The following is a 24,357-nucleotide window of genomic DNA, read 5'->3' as shown; positions in this document are numbered from 1 at the left end:
CTAAAATAACAAGCTTTATTCTAGGGAGACAGCCACACAGAGAGAAACAGAAACCAAAGTCCAGAAAATAGTCCATGCTAATATGAAAAGGCCTGTGTTAACTCTGTATTTTTGTATTCTACACTGATAGAAAAATCAGACCCTCAGCTAGGCGCAGTGGCTCACGCCTGTAATCCCAGCACTTTGGGAGGCCGAGGCAGGCGGATCACGAGGTCAGGAGACTGAGACCATCCTGGCTAACATGGTGAAACCCTGTCTCCACTAAAAATACAAAAAATTAGCCAGGTGTGGTGGCAGCCACCTGTAGTCCCAGCTACTCGGGAGGCAGGAGAATCACTTAAACCCGAGAGGCAGAGATTGCAGTGAGCCAAGATCGCGCCACTGCACTCCAGCCTGGGCAACAGAGTGAAACTCCATCTCAAAAAAAAAAAAAAATCAGACCTTCGATACTTTGGGTAACCTCCAAATGCATCCATAAATCTCATGCCTTTACCTTGAACTTCACAGAAAGATCTTATTTTTTGGATCACTTTCAAAGCAATCTTTTAATTTCAATGAAATGTTTCACTGGGAAAGTGAAAACATTTTGATGCTAGTTTAGGAATTTCTTAAGCCTTTCTCACTCAAGAAAAAAATAAGCTCAGTTTAAACAATTATCAATGGCCATCTCAAAGTCAGATAATGCACACAAATACATACTACAGACACTCACAATCTTCTGAGCGTCACCATCTATTGCACAGAACATGCGCAGAAACTCCCAATTTTCTCAGTCCCCTAGTCACATCTAACAAACCAGTTCCATGACAGTTCAATGAATTGTACAGAAACGTCCACCAGGGATGAGAATGCCACAGAAGTAGCAAAATATCCCTCTATGAACTAGTCAGGAAGGCTGGCTTAGCTCAAGTCTTACTCAAACAAAAAATTTTTCATGGTTTCATAGCTATATATCCTAGCCTTGTCCACCTCTCCACCAAAAGAACATTCTCTCAGACCCCCGAAGATGTCTGTTAACCCCAGTTTGGGAAACTGGGCTATGATAATCCCCATCACAGATACATTTAATTGTTACTAGGCAACAACTACAGTTAGCAGATATAAAAGACCCAGAAAATAAGGGAAGAATCTTTTATTCCTCATACCTCATCATGAACCAAACCTATCCATACTTCTCTCAAAACATATCTCCCCTTTATTCCTTCCTTTAAAATACCACAGCCCCCCTCTCACTCTCCCCCATCCCCCACCCCACCCCCACCAACTGAGGCAGCTGTTACAGCAGGATTCGGCTACTGCTCCACACACATTTCACTCCTGTCCAGCATGCCTACTGGCCCTGGATGAATCTTCCTGAAACAGTTTTCTATTCTGCACTCCCCTATCCAAAAGCATCAGAAGGCTTTCTGCTCTTTTCCCCAAGAAGGGAAAAAGCAGCATCTAGCATAACTATCTACAAACCCTCAATAATATCTCTGGTCTTCTCCCCAGTTTCTCTGGACCCAAATCAAAACACAGTCACCTAGGACTGGCATTCAAAGCCTTAAACAATCAAGCCCAGCATTCCAGTCTTGCTTCCATTCTAAGTGTGCGAGTCACATGGATCTGCGTTTGAATGCATAGCCTTACCTACGATTGAGACTAAGGTAACTGATCTCTGTACCTTGGTGGCTTTGTTTGAAAGGAGACGGGAATAACTCACAGGACTAAGGTTACATAAGATTAAATGTGCAGTTTAGCACAGTGGCTGGTCCATTATTAAATGCCCTATAAATGGTGGCTATTGTTATTATAGCTGTTTTCTATTTTTATATTTTAACTTTCATTTAATCTACTTTATTATATGCCACCCCACATACACTGTCTTTTCAACCTCTAAGTCTTACATCATGCCATTCCCACCCCCTGAAGTATATTATTATGAAATATTTTATACTTTTCAAGCCACAACTCAGGGCTGGCTCCCCGTCCTTCATTAGATTAACAAATAATTATGCATACAGACTCCGCTAAGTACAGGGGATTCCATAGTGAGCGAATTCCAAGTGTTATAAATACCCCAAAGTGCCTGCTCAGAAAGCACATAATAGTGGCTTAAATCAGTCTGGGGAGTTAGACAAGAATGCTCTGAAAAAGTGGCCTTTGACCTGAGCTCTGACTGCAAAGTAGGAGTTAAACTTAAAGAGGATAGCCTCTTACAGTAGTAAGGCTCCGATATTTTGCATGAAATGACACGATATTAACACTAAGGAGATCATGAACAGTTGGGGTATAGATTGTAATTCCTAGAGCAACCACTCCAAAAAACAATACAAGTATAACTAAAATGCAACTGGTAAACAAAAGTTATTTTTAAAATAGTCTAATAATCAAAAAAAAAAAGCTGGGGACACAGAAAACAAATAGTAAAATGGTAGACCCAAAGCCAACCATATCAATAAGCACACTAAATGCTAATTAAATATTCACGGACTAAGACTTCAATGGACTCTGGACTCCAAGACTAGAAGATTGGAATTGTCAGAATGAGTAAAAAAGTAGAGCCCAACTACAGGCTATACTTTAAATATAAAGACATACTTTAAATATAGAGACAGATAAGTTGATAGTAAATGGATGGAAAAGATATGTACCATGCAAACAATAAACATAAAAGAGTTGAAGTAGCTGTATTAACATCAGATAGAGTAGACTTCAAGACAAAAAGTATTATCAGAGATAAAGAGGAGCAAGTCATAATGATAAAAAGGTCAATTCATCAGGAAGGTGTAACAATCATTGGTGTATGTGTGCCTAACAAGACGAAAGACAGAGGATGGGCATGGATAAAGTCTGCAAGGTTGGGAAAATTAAAGAAAGAATGCTGTCATAGCAGTAGCAGGAAGTGGAATGCAGCTGTAAAAGATAAGAATGAAGCAGTATGGGTTGGGGGAGAGACTATGCAGGGTCTGTGAACCAAGTAAAGAACTTCTGTCTTCATCATAAGAACAGTAAAGGTTTTAAGCAAGAAGGTGACATCAGGCCGGGCATGGTGGCTCATGCCTGTAATCCTAGTACTTTGGGAGGCTGAGGCAGGAGGACTGCTTGAGACCAGGAGTTTCAGATTAACTGGGCCAACACAGTGAGACCCTGTTGAAAGGAAGGAAGGAAGGAAGGAAGGAAGGAAGGAAGGAAGGAAGGAAGGAAGGAAGGAAGGAAGGAAGGAAGGGAGGGAGGGAGGGAGGGAGGGAGGGAGGGAGGGAGGGAGGGAGGGAGGCAGGCAGGCAGGCAGGGAGGGAGGGAGGGAGGGAGGGAGGGAGACAGACAGACAGACAGACAGACAGACAGACAGACAAGGTGACATTATCTGACTTGAATAGAACTGCAGTGTGGACAACTGACTGGCGAGGAGGGTCAGACCAACTGGGAGGCTGAGGGTAAGGGGATTGGGACCAGCTACCAGGCTCTCATGAGAGTTGGAATATCAGATAATAGTAGCTTGGACCAAGATGGTGGTGGTAGAGGTAAACAGAAGGAAGAAATGGAGGGATATTTAGGAGGGAAACCGAACAGGATTTATGTTGACTTCTTGGATAGAATGACAAAGAGCAAGGTTGTCAAGGATGTCCTAGACTTTTGGGATGGTATATCTCCCCCATGTTGGGGGCTTTTTGCAGAGGAAGGGGAGCAGATCACAAGTTCAGGTATAAACATCGTAAGTTTGAGGCATCAGACACACAGAGAAAATGTTTCTGGTAGGCACTCAGCTATACAGGTCTAGAGAAGTCTAGACTGGAGTCGTAAAGTTGTGAGTTGTCTGCATATGGCTAGTGACTGAAGCCTGGGGATGGCTGGCATCACCTAGAGAGAAGATCAAGTGAGAAAAGACCAGGACCTAGGACAGACCCTGGGAAAAATCCAGTATTGATTTAATAGCCAGTTAGAGGAGGATAAGCCTTCAAAAGAGACTGAGACAGTGTGGCCAGAGAGGAGAGAAGGAAACTAGGAGTGTATTACCTCAGAAGCTGAAGGAAGAAACTGCTTCCCAAAGGGAGGGAGCAACAGAATCAAGTGCTGCAGGGAATGCGGCCATTCCGGGTGACCTGAGAGGGGTGTCTCAGCAGAACAAGGAGGGCAGAGCCAGACTGGAAAGAGCAGAGGAAGAAGTGGGAGGTGAGGACGACAGTGAGTACACCGGATGCTTCTGGAAGTCTGGAGAAAGAGGAGGAGAGATGCAAAAATGGGGTCTAGGGTAGGAGATCTAAGATGTGAGAGCTTGGTGCATGTTTTATTCACACCAGGAAGAAGGCGGTGAAGGAAGCAGTTGAAGCTAATAGGAAGAAAGGGAGATGGCAGATAAGTTGAAGATCCTGAGAAAACAGGAGGGGATGACCTGCCAACCCAGGCCCTAGAAGGCAACAGCTAGTACCAGACCAACTCAGGAGGATGTGCAGAGGAGGATCTGGAGAGAGGCCCTGGAGCCACACTGTGATGGGTAGAACTGGATCCCTCAAAGAGATATATCAAAGTCCTACTCCCCGTACCTGTGCATGGGACATTCTTTGGAAATAGGGTTTCTGCATATATGGCCAAGTTAAGATACTCATGCTGAATTAGGGCAGATCCTAATCTGGCATAGCTGATGTCCACATATGAGAAGGTACGGATATAAAGGGAAGACAGTAATGTGCAGACAGAGGCAGAGACTGGAGTTAGGCTTCCACAACCAAGGAACACTTGGAGCTAGCAGAAGCTGGAGGAGACAAGGAAGGGTCCTGCCCTAGAGGCTTCAGAGGGAGGATGGCCCTGCATACACTGATTTCAAGCTTGCAGCCTCCAGAACCATGAGAGAATAAATGTCCATTGTTTTAAGCCACCCAATGTTTGGTACTTCGTTACAGCAGCCCTAAGAAACGAAAACATACAGGTAGGGGAGGGCAGGCTCTGCTCTATTCCTCATGGCAAGACTGCCCCCTAAAATCAGGATCCAGTCCATTTAGCAGCAGCATGGGGACCATTACTGCAGAGTCTACAACGGCCAAGAAAAGCAGTTTTACTAAGGCTCTGGATAAGCAGATATCTCAGCTGCTCACTGCACAGCAATGGGGACTGATTTCTACTTGGAGTTCCTCTACTTGACATGATACTTAATAGCTGTTTGAAGAAATTTTTTAAAGGAGTCTGGGGAAGAATTTCCCCATTGCAACCAAAATATTTACAAGAGAAAGCATTAATACCAGCCTCCTGAAGAGGGCCAGAGGTAGGGGCCTGACTTAGGAGAGGCACGACTTCCCTAAAAGGTCACCTTGTCCTTCTCCTGCCCCAACCCTTCTAACACCAGAGCCACATTTGCATCAAAGCCACATATGAAAGTCAGTTCTTTACATCCACTGTCACCTGTACTGCTATTAGCATTCACCCCCCATCCAAATCATACCACAGGCCATCAATCACTAACTGTGGGGACCAACAAAACCAAAAGGCTATGAGCTCAACACAAAATGCAAATACTACCTTTACATCTGTACCTACAGCAGGCAAAAAGAAAAAAAATCATGGTAATAAAACCACTCCCTCACATTTAAACAGCACATTCATGACCATCCTCATAATAGACAAGTGGCTTAGGCAGGATGTGTCCCGTTTTATAGGCTGAGAAACTGACGCTGAGAGGTGAGAAGTAAAATGGATGGTTAGGTGGCCATATGAGAAGCAAGCCCCAAATAGGTCCAATGTACGCTCCAAGACAGTGAATTCTTTGAGGAGAGCACAGTGTGATTCCAACAAACTTAAACGGGAATCCTGTCTCCCTTTCTCTTCTGTGAAATGGAGATCACCCCAACTACCTCACACATCTACTGTAAAGGATAAGTGGAAATCACTTGTGATACAATCAACACAGTAACTGGCATGCACACTAATTACTTTAAAAATGGTATCTCCATCATTACAATGATGATCTTTTGTATGACCAGCACATATGGCCCAAACTGAGCACATGACTGACTACTCAGTAAATTCAATTTGGATGGAAATGTCCACCATGAATGAAGTGTTGAACACACAGCTCTCAGAAGTGCCAATTTCCCATGACAACCTCCTTCATCCTACCCAGAAGTGTCCTAGTGAGACAGGCAGTTCCTCCTCCCTCATTTAAAAGTGGGAGAGAGCCTCTGATTCCAATTATATCTAAATATACTTAGCATTTACTCCACTCTTATCTAAATAATTGTATCCCATTAATTAATTCATATTCAAATCACATTCAAATGCATATCACTCTCTGATATCAAACACCTGGATGTGGCTCTCAGAAAAAAATCCAGGGAACTGCAGGAGAAAAATACTTGAACTTTTAGATTTGCATATTCATAAAGCAAGAAAGACTTAAGGTATTTGCTAGTTTATTCTGCCCAGAATTATATTTAAGGCAGCCTCAAAAGACAGTTTTCTCTTTAGATCCTTTATTGCTGAGGTATGCCATATAGTTCTTGCATTGCAATCTTACATAACAAATTTTTCCTTTAAATCATTTTTCACAGAGTACTTAACAAGCTAGTGTGCTAGGTGATCTGAGGGCAGAGAACACAAACATAAGCCGTGGTTTCTGTCCTCTGCAGTCCAGTTAATTGACTTACACTTATCCATTATGTAGCTCCTTTCTTTTATCCTTCTTTCCCACCTCAATTCCATCTCTGACCCCACGCTCAGCACACATCTGCAGGAAGCCACGTTGTAGGAGAGAAAAAAATGATTCCCCACCAACTGTACTGCAAATTCATGAAAAATAACAACAAGACTGGGTGCAGTAGCTCATGCCTATAATCCCAACACTTTAGGAGGCCCAGGCGAGATGATCGCTTGATCATCCAGGAATTCAAGACCAGCTTGGGCAACACAGTGACACCCTGTCTCTAAAAATAACAACATACATAAAAATTAGTCAGGCATGGTCCCAGCTACTTAGAAGGCAAAGGTGGAAGGACTGTTTAAGCCCAGAAGATCGAGGTTGCAGTGAACCACGTTCACTACAGAACATCCTTCTTCCTCTTGCTTGGGAAAGAGGGGAAAGAGAACGGAAATGTCTCTTTTTTGCTCTTGGTGCTGGCAATTTTGTTCATTACTTTTAGGCCAATTGTTCAGAAACAGAGGGGCTAAACACATAATTTTGAGTCAAGGAAACAAATTCCCCCGGTAAACCTCGGAAAAACTAGTTTGAACAATTAACCTCTGTTAGCACCTCTCAGCCTCCACCCTTTTTATTTTCAGGGGGCTTGCTCATTTGCACCTCCACCAAGCTTAGTAAACCTTCCAAGCAAATCTGGTGATTAACCATCACCCAAGCAGCCCACAAGGAGGTCAATAACAGGCATTAAAGGGAGATTTAAAGCACAGGACAAGCAGCATAAACCAAAGCTACAAGGTCCTTTTAAGAATAAGACCTTCAATTAAACCATTTAATACCAGTTAGAAATCACAGGGTGGGTGGGAGTCTGAGTATTCATTCCAATTCAGCACCCAAGGAATTCAAATGCCTGTCCCATCACTGAAGACTAAGTACAAAACTGTATCACTCTGAGGTCCTCAAGCAACAGGACCTACTATCCTAGCTGAACAGTGTTCCAAGAAATATGAGCGTTGTCTATTCGCCTCTCTTCCTTTCCTTTGACCAATCTGTCACCAACTGCCAATTCTTCTCCAGTCCTATTTAAAGCCCTGATCAGTCGGGCTCTTTTTACTTCATGCTTTGGTTACTAGAGTCGTCTCCCTCCCAGCCTCCCCGACTCCACTCTCTCCCACACTGGATTTATTAGGCATGACCTAGTGAGATAAATCTAACAGCAGAACCACGTGAGGTCACCACCACCCCCCCATCCCCCAACCTGCTGGGGCTCCAGCAGACGCTCCACTAGGTCTGATCTGCAGATAAACAGCCCCCCTTCTCATCCCTTCCAACTTCTTCTCATGAGGTGGTACAGCATGTCCCACCCATTCAGGCCCTGCCTCTCTCAAGACCCTACATCTGCCAGTGTAACCTCCATGTATCCAGCCTCTCTTTTCTGAACTCACGTAGCATTCTTAGACTCACTATATAAATAGAGCGGAATGTTTACAGCATGGACTCAGGGAGTCCAACTACATCACTATGCCACTCAATGACCCTGGGCAAGTTAAGTACCTCTCTGTGCCTCAGTTTCTTCATTTGTAAGCAAAAGATGATAATGCCCACCTCATAGGTATCATGAGGCTGGCATAAAACCAAACACCTAAAGCACTCAGAATAACCAACACAATAAGTAGTGGCTATTATAATGTAATGTGGCACTTTGTACACTATACAGAATGTTATCTTATTCATCAGTTTTCAAATAAATAAATAAAACTAATGAATCAGTCATTTTAAAAATTGTTTTACGTGGGTAGGTAAACCGACATTAACTTGTAGAGCATTGCAACCACCCCGAGTGTGGTCTGATACTGTCATGGTCCTCAACATGAAATGTGCAAAAACTGAGAGTATTTGGAAACTTTTACAGCAATTTGACACTACCACTACATTCAAGCAGCATTTCATTTTCCTAGTAATTCATTTTTATCATATTAGTCTACAACAGATTGAAAATTAATTTTTCTAAAAACTGATCCTTTGCCACGGTTATTTTGAGAAGCACATTTTTAGAGGAGACAGATAGGAGGCTTCTATTTCTTTTCTACACCCCCATATGACCTAACACAGTAGAAGACACATATCAAGTACTAAGTAAATGAAAATATAATATTGAAAACATTTCAGTTAGTTAATAACTTAAAAGCAGATTCAAGTGAGTAGTAGAAATGTAAATAGTGTCTCCAATTCATAAAGAATCTTTTTCAAGAGAGTTTACATTTAGTCTGAAACTGACCAAAGTAAAAACAACTCTGACCCCAAAAATATTTTCCATACTGTCAAATAACAGCACTGTGTGAAGCTTTATTTAAAAAAAAAAAGAAGAAGAAGAAGAAGAAGAACCTAAGCAATGTCAATATTAACCTTCTTCGCAGAACTCAGGAGAATGATAAATTATTTAGCACTGCCTCAGCCACAGTTTTGATAGATCCTCCATACCTTTAAGTAAACTAGCATCTTAGCAAAAAATTCCAACAACACTTCAAACAAAATACATTTTTATTAGTTCTTCACTCCTGCCAATGACTTAAATAGTCCAGATCTCAACAACCTCATTAGATTATCCATGAATGAAAAGGCTGGAAAAGGAAAGCAGCAAATTCTACCAAATTTTAATTGACAATAAGGAGGCAGCTGCACAGCTGATCCGCAGCACACTGGATATGGGTTGAAGGCAGAGTTATTCTTACTGGGGAAATCTTGGCACATTCCAACTGACTCTGGAAATGCCTGTAGAAAATTCAAGGTAAGTGGGGAGCCCTGTGTCAATTCTGTCTCCCCTCCTTTCTAAGAGGAAGAGATTTATTACAAGGTCAAAGCTATCACTTCCCTTGGGTCCTCAATCCTCTGCCTCAGGGCCAGTTCAGCCTTGCTCAGCCTGATAACCAGATCTAGGAAAACTAAGAGGAGGCAAATGGAGCTGGAGTCTCACTGATGTTAACTGTCTCTTTGGGTCATTTAGCATCTGCACCCATAAATCTCTGTCAACTGCCCTCCTCAGAGATCCCCTGACAGAGTCCAGGAAGTCTATCCCTAGAAAGTTCCATCTCTCCAGGTCATACAATCCTCCGTCTCTTTGCACACTCTCAACAGGTAATCACACCCATGACTTCAATTATTTATGAATACATCACACCCAAATCGAGACTTCTAGCTTCCACCACTGTACATTTCAACCTGGACTCCCCAGGGGTTCCTCAAATTGGAAACATTCAGAAATGAACTAATTCTCTCCTCCCCTCCCTCACCCACCCCATCCTTGGAAAACAGTTAAATTACTTTGTTCCCTATGGCATGTTAGTTTATGGACCCCTATGGATCTACCTACCCAATAGTCTAAACAAGTAGTTTTCCAATTCCAACACCTCTGGAGTTCTCGAGAACATTTCAACTATTTGTCTGTGAAAAGCCAGATTTTATTCATGCTCTTCAACCCAAATAATGTCTCAAAACAGATTGAATGCAGAGCTAAATACAAAAATCTAGACATTAAAGAGACATGCAAAAATGTAAAATAATACCACTCTTTTTTCACTATTTTTTGGTTTGGGGAAAAAGTTATTTTCCATTAAAAAACACAATTTAACATGAAATTGTTTGACTATGAGTTTTTAATGAATATATATTTAAATTTCTCAGTTTTAATTTCTAACACAGTAATTATTGAGAGATGTAACCTACATAAATAAAAGCTTAATAGATCCTCAAAGTTTAAGACTGCAAAGCATTCTCAAGAGCAGAAAGTTTGGAAACCACTGGCTTAAGCTAAAAGTGTTGATAAATTCTTGTGCTCCTTCCTCTTACTTCACATATCCACCTTATTGATTCCGCCATCCAAATAACGTTTCTCATAAATTCACCCCTTGATAACGGTTTGGCTGTTTCCCCACCCAAATCTCATCTTGAATTGTAGTTCCCATAATCCCCACATGTTGTGGGAGGGACCTGGTGGGAGATAATTGAATCATGGGGGCGGTTTCCCCCACATCATTCTCTTGCTAGGAAGTCTCATGAAAGCTGATGGTTTTATAAGGGGTTTCCCCTTTCACTTGGCTCTCATTCTCTCTTGCCCGCCACCACGTAAGACATGCCTCCCACCTTCCACCATGATTGTGAGGCCTCCCCCGCCACGTGGAACTGCGAGTCCATTAAACCTCTTTTTCTTTATAAACTACCCAGTCTCAGGTATGTCTTTTTATCAGCAGTGTGAAAACGGCCTAATACACCCCTCCTTTCTTCCTGAGCTTCCCAATCCCATAGACCAAAAAACACTCCCCTAAAAGATATTCACATCAAATCCCACAACCTGTTAATGTGACCTCGTTTGGAAAAAGGGTCTTTGCGGATGTAATTAAGGATGAAATCATCATAGATTATCCGAGTGGGCCGTAAATCCAATGACAAGTGTCCTTATAAGAGACACCCAGAGGAAAACAGTCAATGGAGAAGACCATGTAAAGATGGAGGCAAAAATTAGTGATGTGTGGACACAAGTCAAAGAAGCCACGAACACCTGGAGCCATCGCAGGCTGGAGCAGGCAAGGAAGGGAGTCTCCTCCGAGAGCCTTCAGAGGGAGTGTGGCCCTGCCAACACCCGGATTTCAGATTTCTGGCCTCTAGAACTGTGAGGGAATGAGTGAATGTTGGTTTAAGCCACCCAGTTTGTGGTCATTTGTTATGGCAGCCACAGGAAACCCATCACCCACTTCCAGTTCTGAATGTCAAGGACCACCTAGCTAGGCAATCCTTCTGCCTCAATATGACCCTCAGAGGCACTGTCCCTTGAAAACGCAACCCTCAACCATCTTAAATCTCATTCCCTTATCACCCTTGAACAGTGGCTGGCTTCCTCCACCATAACATCCAAAAGCCTCCACAAAGTAAAGATCCCCATGACTGTATCCCACCTTTCTTTCCCACACCAACCCAGCTTTCCCCCTGACGCCCCGTACCATGCGGCAGGCCCATAGCCCAAGACACACCCACATCATTTTGGCCTGTGACCTTTGCATGTGCTGCTCCTTCTTCCTGGAATGAATCTTCCCTATCCTCAACCCCATCCGCTTACACACCCTCCAAGTTCCAGATTCAAAAATTTCTTTTTCTATCTGTCCCATCAGAAAAATGGGTCACTCCCCCTCCTCTGGTTTCCACAGCACTTTGCACCTTCCTCTTAAAGAATATTTGAAACATGTGCTCCTCATTTACAGGTCCATCACTTCCTCTAGACGACAGTTTCTCAATCCTGGAACTACTGATAGCAGGCGCCAGTTAAGCCCTTGGTGTAGGGGGTTGTTTGGTGCATTGGTGAACATTAGCAGCATCCCTGGATTCTACCCACTAGATGCAAGTACCAAGACACACACCCAGTTGTAGCAACCCAAAATGTCTCCAGACACTGCCAACGTCCTAAGGAGAGAGAAAGAAAATGCACCCTCGCCCCTCACCAGTGGAAATTAACTGCTCTAGGCTGAAGGCCTGGGGCACCAGGACCGTATCTAATGCTCTTAGCATTTATGGATTCTTACACGCATTCTTAAAAGAAAGTTTTGAGTTCTAGGTGTAGGCCAGGCACTGTGTTGGAAGTCAGCGATGCAGTAGGGAATACAAGTCTGTGGTCCTGTCCTCATAGCGCCATAGCTGTCAAAGAGCCTACAAGGTGCTCAATCACATTTGCTGAATGACTGAATTTGTTTGGCATGCATATGTTATAGTAAGATTTTGTGCAAAACATGGAAAATAAAATCCAAGGGCTAAACTTTTTCTCCTCTTCTCAGGGTCACAGCATTGTACAACTAAGAAAGATCCATTTATACAGAATGTCATGTACGTGTTGCTTCCTGGAACTGGGCAACTGGTACCACTTGTGTGCGTCTCTCTCAAGAGAGCTACCCATAAATAAGGGGGTATCTCAACCAAGAAAGTGAAACTAGATAGAAATGACCTCCAGCACACGCACACAGCCCACAAATGCCAATGCCAGAGCTATCCTCAGAGGCTGCAGATAGGTCTGGGAACCTTCTATGAAAAAACACGATGACAAAAGTGCATGAGCTTCTGAAGTATTCTTCCCCCTGCCCAGGAAACACCACACAAGATCTGGCCAGCTCTGAGAGGATCAAGTGGTGAGCTGAAGAGTTCCCAGCTCTCACAGAGGCACTGGGTGCCCTAAATTGCAGAGTGATTCTCATTTCCAGGGCAACGTGAGGGTGTTTACCAGAAGGGGTGGCTGTTTACAGAGAGGCCAAGTAAAGTTGCAAGAACAAATCAGGGCACACAAGTGCTTGGCCCAGATCTGCTTTGACAAGTCACTTTAACCTGCCTGGGACTCAATTTCCTTTTGTATTGAATGAGAAGGTTAGAACAATCCACCTCAAAGTTCCCTTCTATCTATAAACATGCATGGCTTCCCCACAAAATAGCAGACCTACAGAATCTCCCTCTCTAAGCAAAACAGAACAGGGTTCTTCCTCCCTTCCCACCAAAATGCTTTCCGCCAGAAACAGAAATAAATAAAGGAGGCGGCTGTTCAGTTCCCCCTCCATTTCTAATAGGACCAGGTCACAATGCACTGCCTGATGGACAAGATGCCACTGCTCTTTGTCTCTTGACATGTATTCCTCACGAAGCCAAAGAGCAGGAGAGTTCCTGGAATGTGTAATCCCTGAGGGGAAAAAAGGGGGTGAGGGGGGGTGGCCCTCATGCTGCGATTATTCAAGGATACCAAAATATAAACAGAAAGTACCTTGACAACATTACACGGCTACAAGAGATTGACATATGGTCCAACTGTGGCTTAAACCATGAGGATGGCTATGCCTTGTTTACTTAACAAGAAGTCCAAGGAGAAGTGGTCCCAAGGTCAGTTCAGCAGCCTAGCAAATTCATAAAGCCACTCAACTGATTCCTCTTGTTGTCTTTTCTCCATAAGCTTGTTGCCACAAGGCCATAAGATGGTTGCCCCAGCTCCAGCTATGTTCTTTTATTACCTTTCCAAAGATAGAAAACTAAGGAGCCTTCAGGTCATCAGGAGATGGCATTCTCCTTCTATGCCTGTACTTTTATCAGACAGGGAAAAAACACAGTTTCCAGGAATCCAGATTTTTATTAAATTTCTTGGGCCAGAGTTAAGTTATATGCTTATCTCAACATGCAAGGAAAACTAGGAAAATGAGAATCTGGCTTTCTTTTGAGATCAGCTCTCACTATGTTGCCCAGGCTAATATTGAACTTGTAGGCTCAAGTGATTCTCCCACCTCAGTCCCCAGAGTAGCTGGGATTACAGGCATGCACTACTGAGCCCTGCTAGGATCTGGCTGTAAAAAAAAGAAAAAATAGTTTTTAGTGAGAAGCAGGCAAGGGAAAAGCAGGATAATAATGACGGTGAAGTAGCCAACAAAGTGTCTGCCACCTATAACTATACCCGGTGGTATGCAGGTAAATGTTAACCAGCTTAGAATGAAAGAAAGTCGATCAGGCACAGTGGCTCAGCTGAGGTCAGGAGTTCGAGACCAACCTGGCCAACATGGCGAAACCCCGTCTCGACTAAAAATACATAAGTTAGCTGGGCATGGTGTTGTGTGCTTGTAATCCCAGTTACTCGGGAGGCTGAGGCAGGAGAATAGTTTGAACCCGGAAGGCAGAGGTTGCAGTGAGCCGAGATCGTGCCACTGTACTCCAGCCTGGTTGACAGAGCAAGACTATGTCTCAAATTTAAAAGAAAAAAAAAATGAAATTAAGTTCTCATTTGTAGCATTTGCCAATTTCCTTGGTGTTAATACTACTACTATTGAATTGTATGGCCAGTTTCAAGCTACCAACATGGTATCAACCATTTCATGAAATTCCTGAAATTTTAACAATCAGTTGGTATAAACCTGCTCCTGCAGGTCACTGAATTTATTATACCTTACATTTGATTAAAAAGTTAAGTTTACAATGTTGCTTCACATTTAAAATGCTCTATATATCAGATATTATTCTCTGCAGCTTATAGATGAGGAAAATGACCCAACTGCGGATATCACACAGTTCAAGTTGCGGAGCTGGAATGATCACCTAACAGTCCTAACTCCAGTCCTATCCAGCTTTTGGTAGATCGCAGGTACATAAATGCCTATATCTACACCCTATGAGATCCCTCTGCCTAGGTATCACCTAAAGGGGTTCTAGGTTGGCTTGGAACTAACAGAAACCCATTTCTCTAAATCAGTCAAAGTTACCTAATAATTATTCTTTAATGTACTTCCTCCAATGACAAAAGTAGTACACACCTATTGTTACAGCTTGGAATACAAATTAGTACAAAGAAGAAAATAAAAATCACCCTTAATCCTATACCCCAGAGATAACTGTTTGTATGTGAGTGGTAATCCTTCTAGATTGTGTATACGTATATTTAAGTCAAAATTAAGCTGTTGTATCACTTAATGACACAGTTCTTTACATATACATACACGTTTTCTAAGAGAAAGAGAACAGTATCATGAACTCCCTTGTCACCATCACCCAGCTTTAGAAATTATCTAAAGGTAATTAAAAGTCCAAGTGTTTCCATACTCCCTTTTTGGGGAGGAATATGTAGGAGGTAAGAGTCTCCCCTCTGCATTTCCCTTGGATTTCTTCCCTACACCTGGTTTTTCTCAGATTCTGAAGTCAGCTTTTCTCCAGGCTAAGTCAATCACCCCTTCCTTCACTGCCCAACAGACCTGACGTTTTAACATCTTTCATCGTGTTCATTCCTGTGGATCCTTCCAGCTTCTCAAATTCCTGCCTAGTCTAGAAGCCCTGAGAATGGTGTTCCCAGAACCTCATCAGAGGAGAGCTTCAGAAGAAATACATCACAATTCCTATAGTTTGCAAGTTTTACTTACTCTATGCTTCTACTTCTGCTTTTCTTTTTTCCTTAATTCACTACTACACTAACGAGGAGCTTTGTCTTCACACACGGGTGCATATATGTATAGGCAGATGCACACATGTGCACACACCTGCGGGTGGCACTAACTGGTTCAACTAGAATCTTTCAAGTCTGTGCATCCTCATCCTCTCCTGCCTCGTGCTCACCCAATGCAGTTTACTTTCCAGATCTCATGGTACGGTCCTCCAACCTCCTCAAGGATCCCATTTCAACTCCTCAGGTGCTACTCCAAGGGAAATATTTGACAGGCTAAAGGACAGTGGTTGTACCCCTAATTGACAGTCTTACAGGGGTCCCCAAAGAGCAAAACTGAGAACCCAGGGACACAGTCAAAGAAAATTCCACAACCCTGACAAGTTCAAAGAATGGCTTCATGGAACAAAGCAAGATCTGCTCGCTTATCCCCCAGTTTAGCCAAATGCATGCAGGAGGGAGACATAGCTATTTCAAAACCAAGGCATAAAACTCTCCTCTGCTATAAACTGTGTACAGCAACAGAAAACAAGCCTATGCTGGGAACCATGGTTATCAGAACTTCAAGGAGGAAAGTAACTAAACTCATTGGCACTGTTTAGTACCAAAAGGTACTTATTTGTCCAAAAGATTCTAATACATCAAATCAGGGGCAGCAGGTAGGAATAAGGGGAAGCCCAGTTCACAATGCTCTCTAGAGATAAGGACAGCAAACTAAAGCAAAAGTTTTCAAGCTTGACATGTTTTGGAATCACCTAGAAAGCTTGTTTAAAATGCAAATTTCTGAGCTTCTTTCCCAGAATTCTGACTTAGCATGTCTAGGGTAGAGTTGGGCCACTTTATCTGCATTTTTTAAGAGACAGGGTATCACTCTACAGCCCAAGCTGGAGTGCAATGGCAAGATCACAGCTCACTGCAGCCTCAACCTCCGGGCTCAAGTGATCCTCCCACCTTGGCCTCCCTAGTAGCTGGGACCGCAGGTGTGCACCACCAAACCTGGCTTTCTAAATTTTTTGTAGAGATGGGGGTCTCACTATGTTGCCCAGGCTGGCCTCAAATTTCCAGTTTCAAGCAACCCTCCAGCCTTGGTCTCCCCAAAGTGTATATGTGCATTTTTAACAAGCATCTTTCACATTCGGCTGCAGATGCTGGCAGGCCCTGAAAAATAACAACCAGCTGAGTTCCTCCTCCCTGGCCATAGAGTTTGGGTAGCAAACTGTGAGAAGCTGAAAACAGCAGGACCTCCCAACCAGTGCTTCCTACACTGCTCCTCTCCCAAGAGTCACCTGAGGCATGAGTTAGATACAAACATCAGTCCCTCCCTGAACACTGGGATGCTGGGAGGTCTGTAGCAGTGCCTTGGGGCCAGCCAATTAGTCTCAAGTGAGGAGCTTTCTGAAATCAAATTATCTCCCTTGCCTCCTCTTTTGGTCCCCTAAGTCAACTGGTCAACCTGTCCTTTCTTCCCAGAAAACTTTATCAACATCCTCCCCTTTTGAAGAAACAAACTTTCCACCTCCCCCACTTCACTTCCCCAGCTGCCTCTAAACAGGCATTGATGTGTTTAAGAGTTTTCGATGCTAACAAGAAAACTAACAGGAGTTACCAAAATAAACCAAGCACTGAGACAGTCAAATGTTATAAATACTCACAATTGCTCGTTAATAGTTCTTTCTGCATTTATTAATTTCTTCATGAAGTATTTACTGAGCACCTAGTCTACTCCCAGGCACTAGGCCATTCACAGATGTGAACACCACAGACAAGCCTCTACTCTCATGCAGCTTACATTCCAGCTGGAGGGCAGGCCATGGAGAGAACAGTATCCTAATAATTGCACTTCAGACAGTGACAAGCACTACAAAACATACTAACGCAGGGAAATGAACTGCAAGGATGAGGGAAGATGGGCTGCAAGGAAGGCCTCCTTGTGGGGGTTTCTGAGCTATGAACCAAATGACAGGAAACAAAACTGCTGTAGGGAGCAAGGGACAGGAACCTATACACAAAGAAGCTAGGACTGTTGGAAGAAGAGAGAGGCAGCCTGTGGTCCCACCGCACAGCAAGTTGGAAGGGGTGACTCAAAGTCCAGATCCTGAAAGGCAGGGTCTTGTGGCTGTTATGGTAAGTACAACAGGAGGCCCCCAGCATCCTTTAATAAGGGATCAGCTAATAGTGGTTGACCTGTGTTGAGTGCTGGCTCTGTGACAGACACGGTTCCACACATTTTGCATACATTAGCTCATTTTCTCTTCCCAGCAACCTTATGAAGTTGGAAGAAATACAAACCTCATTCCACGGTTGAGGAAGCTGAGTCAAACAGGCAGTAAGTCGGGGAGCCAGAACTCAAAGCCAGGCTGTTTGGCTGCAGGCAATGATTGCAGAGGTGAACAAGGGCCAGACTGGTAGGGCCTTGAAGGCCAAGGTAAAGGGTTTGCATTTTATTTCAAGTGTAATGGAAAAAGCCACTGGAGGGGGACTGAGACTTCCCGGTCCATTCCCTTAGATCTGAAGTAAGAGAAGGCACAAATTCTGGGACAAGCACACCAAGTCTGGGCTGAGTTGGCTGTTAAGCCAAACTACTGCAACTTCAGCCATACACGGAAGTCTAATCCAGCCCTGCTTGTATCAAGCAGAATGCTCTAGCCCCTGCAGAACTGGATGCCTTCCCTTTTAGGTCAGGGTTATGGAAGTGGGGCCCTAGACCAGCACCATCAGATCACCTGGGATCTTGTCACCAGTGCAATTTCTGGGGCCTGACCTCAGACCTACTGAATCTTAGAGACCCAGCAATCTGTTTTAACAAGCCCTCAGGGTAATCTGAATGTCCACTGAAGTTGAAGAACCACCATTCTGGGATATCTGCATGCAGACACCACCATTACCACCAGCTCTCCTAAGTCATGCAGTGTATATCTTCGGGCAGCCCCTGCACTGCACACCAGGCCATTCTTCCTGTAGGTCCCTGCTGGTGGGGCTCTACTGCTCCTGATTCCTGGAAATCTCACTACTGCCCCAACCAATTTTTCTAACAAGTTTGATTTTCTGCACATATTTACTCTTCAAATGTTTCGGCGTCTTTTTTTTGTTTTTGGTTTTGGTTTTTGGTTGTTGTTTTCTTTTGTTTTTGAGACGCAGTCTTGCTCTGTCGCCCAGGCTGGAGTGCAGTGGCACAATCTCGGCTCACTGCAACCTCCGCCTCCCGGGTTCAAGCGATTCTCCTGCCTCAGTCCCCCAAGTAGCTGGGATTACAGGTGCCCGGAACCGTGCCCAGCTAATTTTTGTATTTTTTAATAGAGACGGGGTTTCACCATGTTGGTCAGGCTGGTCTTGAACTCCTGACCTCAGGTGATCCACCCGCCTCGGCCTCCCAAAGTGCTGGGATTACAGGCATGAGCCACTGTGCCTAACCCTGTTTTGATCTCTTTTGTCCCAGAGTAAACCTCCTCTTCCTTCCTACTTCTGGACCTTATTTGTACTTTCAGCCTTAACCCAGGCTCCAAAGCAGATAGATGCAAAGGATACTTTCAGCTTTAACCTTGACTTTCCCCAACACCCCTCAGTCGCCAGATTTCCCTTTTTAATTTATTCATCCCACATTTACTCACGTTCCAATAAATATTTGTGCCCTCAGCATTCTAGGAACTAAATGTGCAGGTGCCAGGTACTTCTGCCATGCCAAAATAGACCTCATCCATGCCCTCATGAAACTGACCTATTGGAGGGAGATGGCAAGATGCAAATAAGTATATAATTGTAAATGATACACCAGAAAAGCCTGAGAGTTGAATGATGAAGGGGCAGGCCTGACAGTAGTTCATGACAGCAAACAAAGAGCGGCTGAATCTATGACAGATTCTGTTCTAAATGCTTTTTACACATATTATCCAGGTAATCTTCCAACAGCCCTATGGGTTTAGTATTATCACTCTCTATATGGAAGGAAAATGAAGTACAGGGAGAATAAGGGGCACATAAACAGGACAGCCAGGGTCCCAACCCAAGCAGACTGGCTCCAGAGCCTACCTTTCTAAACACAAGCTAAGGTGAGAAGAGCTGGGTGGAATGCTGAGTGTGAGGGGGTGGCTAGACAGACAGGTGGCTAGACAGACAGGTGTCCAGGCAGAAAGGCCAGAACAGAATATGCAGGAGCACTGGGGCAGAGAAGTCACCCTGAAGCCAGAAAGGAGACCAAGCATACTGGTGAAACGGGGGAGCATCTGGTAGATTGGAAATATATTTTGGAACTGAACAGGATGTGCGGATGGATGTATAGATGCTGATGGATGAAGGGGGTATAAGCGAGGAGGAGGTCTCGATGATGACTGCCAGTTTTCTGATTTCCTGTTTTAAAGGCTTGAGGACAGTCTGTTTGCAGGAGGCAAAGTATTGTAACACAATATATAATGAAGTCCTATAGGATATTGATGCACAGCAAGCTCTCAAATAAATATAACCAATCCATCAAGCAGGTTAAAGCTTCCATATTCCACCCCCCCACCCCCATACTTCTCCACATGGGTCTTCATTCAAGGGTTCCACCCTATCTGCTTGGAGCCCTTTTCTGAAATACTATTACCACTGGTATAACAACAACAATAAAAATTACATTTACAGTGACAAGAATAACTTCTACTAGGAGGAGGGCTTTTCTCACATAAATATTGGTTTGGAATTTTTTCTGAAGTGCACAAACTAATTTACAAAGGAGAGGCTATGCAACTTGCCCAAGGCCACATAACTGCAAAAAAAAAAAAAAAAAAAAAAAAAGCTAAATCCAGGTACTTGGAAGCCCACACTTCCTCCGTTAAATCAGCATTTTCCACCACACATATCTCTAATGGAACATAACTGTTGTTTTCGATACACAGATGAACTTTTAAAGTGTTAACAGTAATGCTCTCGTTTTATTATGTATAATCATATACATATGTGCATGTAATATCAAATTAAAATAGTATGTATACATGATTTGATATAAATTTTATATATACATATATTGCAATAAATCCATGACTCCATATGTATTACTGCCCAGGAAACACAAAGTTTCTTAAAAATTAGTTTAAAGAAAATTTCAGAATAAAAGTACAGGTGGTACAGGGGTAGGGTAGAAATCTTGAGGGAGATAGTACATAAATAACTAAAGCTTAGGAAACTCGACTCACCAGCCACCCAAGAACAGCCAAGCACCTGTTCCATATTGTACCCAAATTTGGCTACAGCTACACATAACTCTGTCCGCCTGAGAGAGATAAAACATTGGCTGCCTTGGGGGAAAGGTGATAACATCAGAACATAATTTAGCATAAATCATCCTCAAAGTAGTATTAGTTTTGACATAAATACTGGTTTGGTGGTACAACTCCTCTGCTTATTCACCCATACACCTTGGTTGAACCAATCAAGTTTTCCAGGCCTGTTTCACTTAGTCAAAAGGAAGTTATAAAAAGTAGTCCCTAAGGTCGCTTCCAGTTTTAGAACGCCATAAAATGTTGTGAGACCCTGAAATCCAAAATTACTCTTTCCAGAATCACAGATGACCCAATCCTGAAATGAGCGTTGGCCTGAAGAACAAATGCTAAATAAGCCCACACAGCATCCCAAGCCATCATGCCATCAATTATGCTGCCCTCTGGAAAGACACAGTAAGACATTAATTACAAGATGATAAAGTGCAACCAACGAAATGTCCCTGTCCCTATCAAAACTTTAAGAATTTCCTCCTAATAATTTTTAAGCTATTAACTTTACACTTGATCCTCAGCTTCTCTATTATTTCCAGTCCTTAACCATTAACTTCATTCTAAGTTGGAGTAGCAGCGTGGGGTAATGGATAGGGGAAAAAATCTGGGTAATCTTCTCAAACCTCTACCATCCTGTAAAGCTGGTGCTGGAAACCACCTGTAAAACCTTCCCAGCTTCATCTGCATGACTCCACTGATGCTCGAGCATATTTAGTGTGCTAAACCTCTAAAAGGAGTTGCTGTTCCTTACTTCTCAGGCACGTTTATAAGCAAGACGGTTTAGCCAGAACAAGCACTTAATCTCCTAACGAAACAGATACATTTATCAAAAGGAAAGTCTTAAGGACCCCTCGTTGTCTGGTTTACAAGGCCCTTTCTGTGCTATCAGTGGGCCCACAAACTTTTAATGAAGGGTTTTTAGATTCTCAGAAAGATAAGTTTTGAAATGTGGTCAGTTCGTGTTTAGCTGAACAGAAGATGGGTGGACTGCAGCTGGCAAACTCAGAAAGCACAGCTGGGTAGCAGGTGATCAAAAGAAAAAAAAAAAAAAGAAAGAAAAGAAAGGCAAGTCCCTGGGCAAATGGTGTAGCCAAAGGTGATCATTATAACTAGAGACTTGTTACATAATTACTTGTTAACTCCTGACAAACAGATACATAGCTACAAAACGCCTTGGTTACCCTAGCCATTGAAGCTAGTGTACCTGGTGCAAGAGTCAAGGTGTCTCCAATTAATTTCATTCAAAGAAATAAGCAATCCTGGGACCTATTCCCTCCCAAGGTAACTCGCCTGCTTTTACATATACAAAACAGCCTCCAGCAATTAAGCCAATTGCCTCTAGAGACGAAAATCAGTGTTTCTCCTTAATTTTAATTTTTAAAGGGGAGAAGGGTTACAGAGGTGTACTCAGAGAGCTAAATATTCATCACTTCGATAAAAAAGACTTTCATTCCAAACTGAAAATTTGAAAGGCTCCCCCCACCTTCGTCCCTGGCCAGCGAACGCAAAACGCAAGCCCTCAATGTAGGATGCACTGCATTCCAACATTTTTCAAAAAGTTTACGACGATTTACCGAAGCGGCAAGAAGAAAAATAAAGCAGGCAGAAGCGGGTGAGAGCGAACAGGGTTTCGGCAGGGAAGAAGCCCGAGAAGCTCCCGGCGGAGCCGTGCAAGGCCCGGCAACGAGAAAGCGATCGGCACACGGAAAGCGAGCGCCCCAGTGGAGCGCGGGGACTGACAGCCGCTTGGTCTCCGCCGCCGGGGGGTCGCCCAGCACCGCCAGCCCGGCCCCCGCCTCTAATCCCCCTCCCCGACCTCTTCCCCCGCAGCGCCGGCGATGCCCGCTGGGCCAACTTGGCCCCGGGTCAGCGCTGCAGAGCGCGGCCCCGGTTGCCGGGGAGGCCGCCGGCGCCCTTACCTCCTTCTGCTTGGGGTCCTGTGGGTAGACGTCGGGCGGCCCGAGCCGGGGGCGCTTCAGCGGTCTCTGCTCATAGCTGAGAAGCCCGAAGGCGGCCATGATCTCTCATGTTAACCGGCGAAATGAATGAGAGTTGGAGCTGGAGCAGCCGCCTCTGAGCACCAGGGAGCAGCACTTTGCAGACAGACTCCCTCTCTCCCCCTCCTCGCTCGCTCGCTCGCTGTGGCGCTGCAGGCAGGAATAAAGCAGGTTGGATGCTGCCGCTGCCCGGCAGCAGACACGCACTGATGGGGACAGCCTTCGGCGGGTACTCGGCTGCGCTCGAGCCCCGGGACGCACCGCTCTGGTGGCGGCGGCGGAGGGGCTAGAGGTCGGCCAGGGTCCTCCGCGGCGCCTGCCGCCTCTGCTCCCCCCACACCCTGTCCCCAGGGGGAGGAGCAGCTGATGGGAACGTGTGACTTTTTTCACCAATGGACCCAAACCCACCCCAGCTGGGCGCAGCATGGGGTGGGGGTGGGGCACTGGAAAAAAAAAAAAAAAAACTTTTCTTGGCGCCTAGGCTGGTGGCTCAAGTGCTCGCCCAAGGCGAGGGTGGCCCTCCTCTCCCGGAAAGAAGCTGCGGAGCGGACCGCCCCCGCCTCTCTTCCCGGCAGGGACCCTTCCCCCGCCGCCACGCGCCCCGCAGACCCCGCCACCTGGGCGCGGACCCGGCCGGTGCAGAGGAAGGGAGGTCTGAAGGGGGCGCGAGACGCAGGGATGCGGCCGGTGGGAAGCGGCCGGTGACTCCTAGACGTCCGCCAGGCTCCGGTGGCGCATCCGCAGCTCCGGTCCCCTCGGCGGCTCCGGGCAGGCGCCGAGGCGCGCTGCTGGCGGTCGCGGCGGCTGGAGGGGGCCGTGCTCACGGTGGCGCGGGGCCGACTTAACCCTTTACAGTCCCTCCAGGGGCTGGGGAAGGGGGTGAGGAGCGATGGCTGTGAGCGCCGACGGGGGCAGCCAGCCCGCAGACGTCTCGGGCTCCTCCAGCCCGCCGCCTCCCCCCAGCCCCAGCTCCTCTTCCCTTCCGCCCCCAACCCCCAACACTTTACCTGTTGGTCCGCGGCTAGCGGGCTGGGGCTGGCGGCGGCGGGGTCACTCCGGCCGCCGCAGCCTCCATCATTCGGGTTGGGATGGGGGAATTGGATTATGATTTTATTTGTGAGGTATCTGCTTCGCCCGGACGAGCTCCGGGAACGCCGCGAAGTTTGCCACTGTCTGGGGGCGGCGAGCGACGCCGGCTCGCCGCCGGCGTTCTCGCCCCCACGGCCCGGGAGCGCGAGCTTCCGAGTTGGCGGACGGCGGCGCGGCGTCCGCACTGAGCATGCCCAGCTCGGCGGCCGGACCGCGGAGGAGTTGGCTGCGAGCGCGGTGAGCGCGCTCCAATCCGCCTCTCCGGGTTTTCGCAGCCGCAGAGCGCGCAGCCCGCGGGCCCCGGCGCCGAGGCTGGCCCTGGGGTGAACCTGGGCGAGGGAGGGAGCGCCCTCTGGAGCCCCGCTCCAGGCCCCCCGCTGCGCCCTCCTCCTCGACCTCCCCAGAGGTCGCGGTCCCCTTGGCCTGGGCCGAAAATCTCACCTGCGCCGGCAGCGTGGAAGGGGCTGGGGGGTGATCCTCCAGGGC

At 45.4% G+C, this 24,357-nt stretch overlaps 1 protein-coding gene across 7 annotated transcripts in view; it reads right to left on the bottom strand.

The window, feature by feature from the left end:
* The window catches only part of MED12L (mediator complex subunit 12L), a 341,010-nt gene extending 317,053 nt beyond the window's left edge, over nucleotides 1–23,957 (bottom strand). For 4 of the 7 annotated variants that reach the window (XM_045386761.2, XM_045386764.2, XM_005546118.4 and 1 more), the window contains exons 1-2: nucleotides 23,790–23,957; nucleotides 22,705–22,932 (exon numbers count right to left, since the gene is read on the bottom strand). In XM_045386761.2, coding sequence (XP_045242696.2) covers nucleotides 22,705–22,803 — 99 coding nt within the window. In that variant the 5' untranslated portion in view covers nucleotides 22,804–22,932; nucleotides 23,790–23,957. Of the gene's footprint in view, nucleotides 1–22,704; nucleotides 23,553–23,789 lie in introns of those variants that run through there. The other 3 variants (XR_012430801.1, XM_074031277.1, XM_074031278.1) reach the window with 1 other exon arrangement.
* Between the last annotated feature and the right edge of the window lie 400 nt (nucleotides 23,958–24,357).

The sequence above is a fragment of the Macaca fascicularis genome, chromosome 2, assembly GCF_037993035.2.
Source record: "Macaca fascicularis isolate 582-1 chromosome 2, T2T-MFA8v1.1".
Classification (NCBI taxonomy): domain Eukaryota; kingdom Metazoa; phylum Chordata; class Mammalia; order Primates; family Cercopithecidae; genus Macaca; species Macaca fascicularis.
This window is presented reverse-complemented; position numbering and strand designations above follow the sequence as displayed.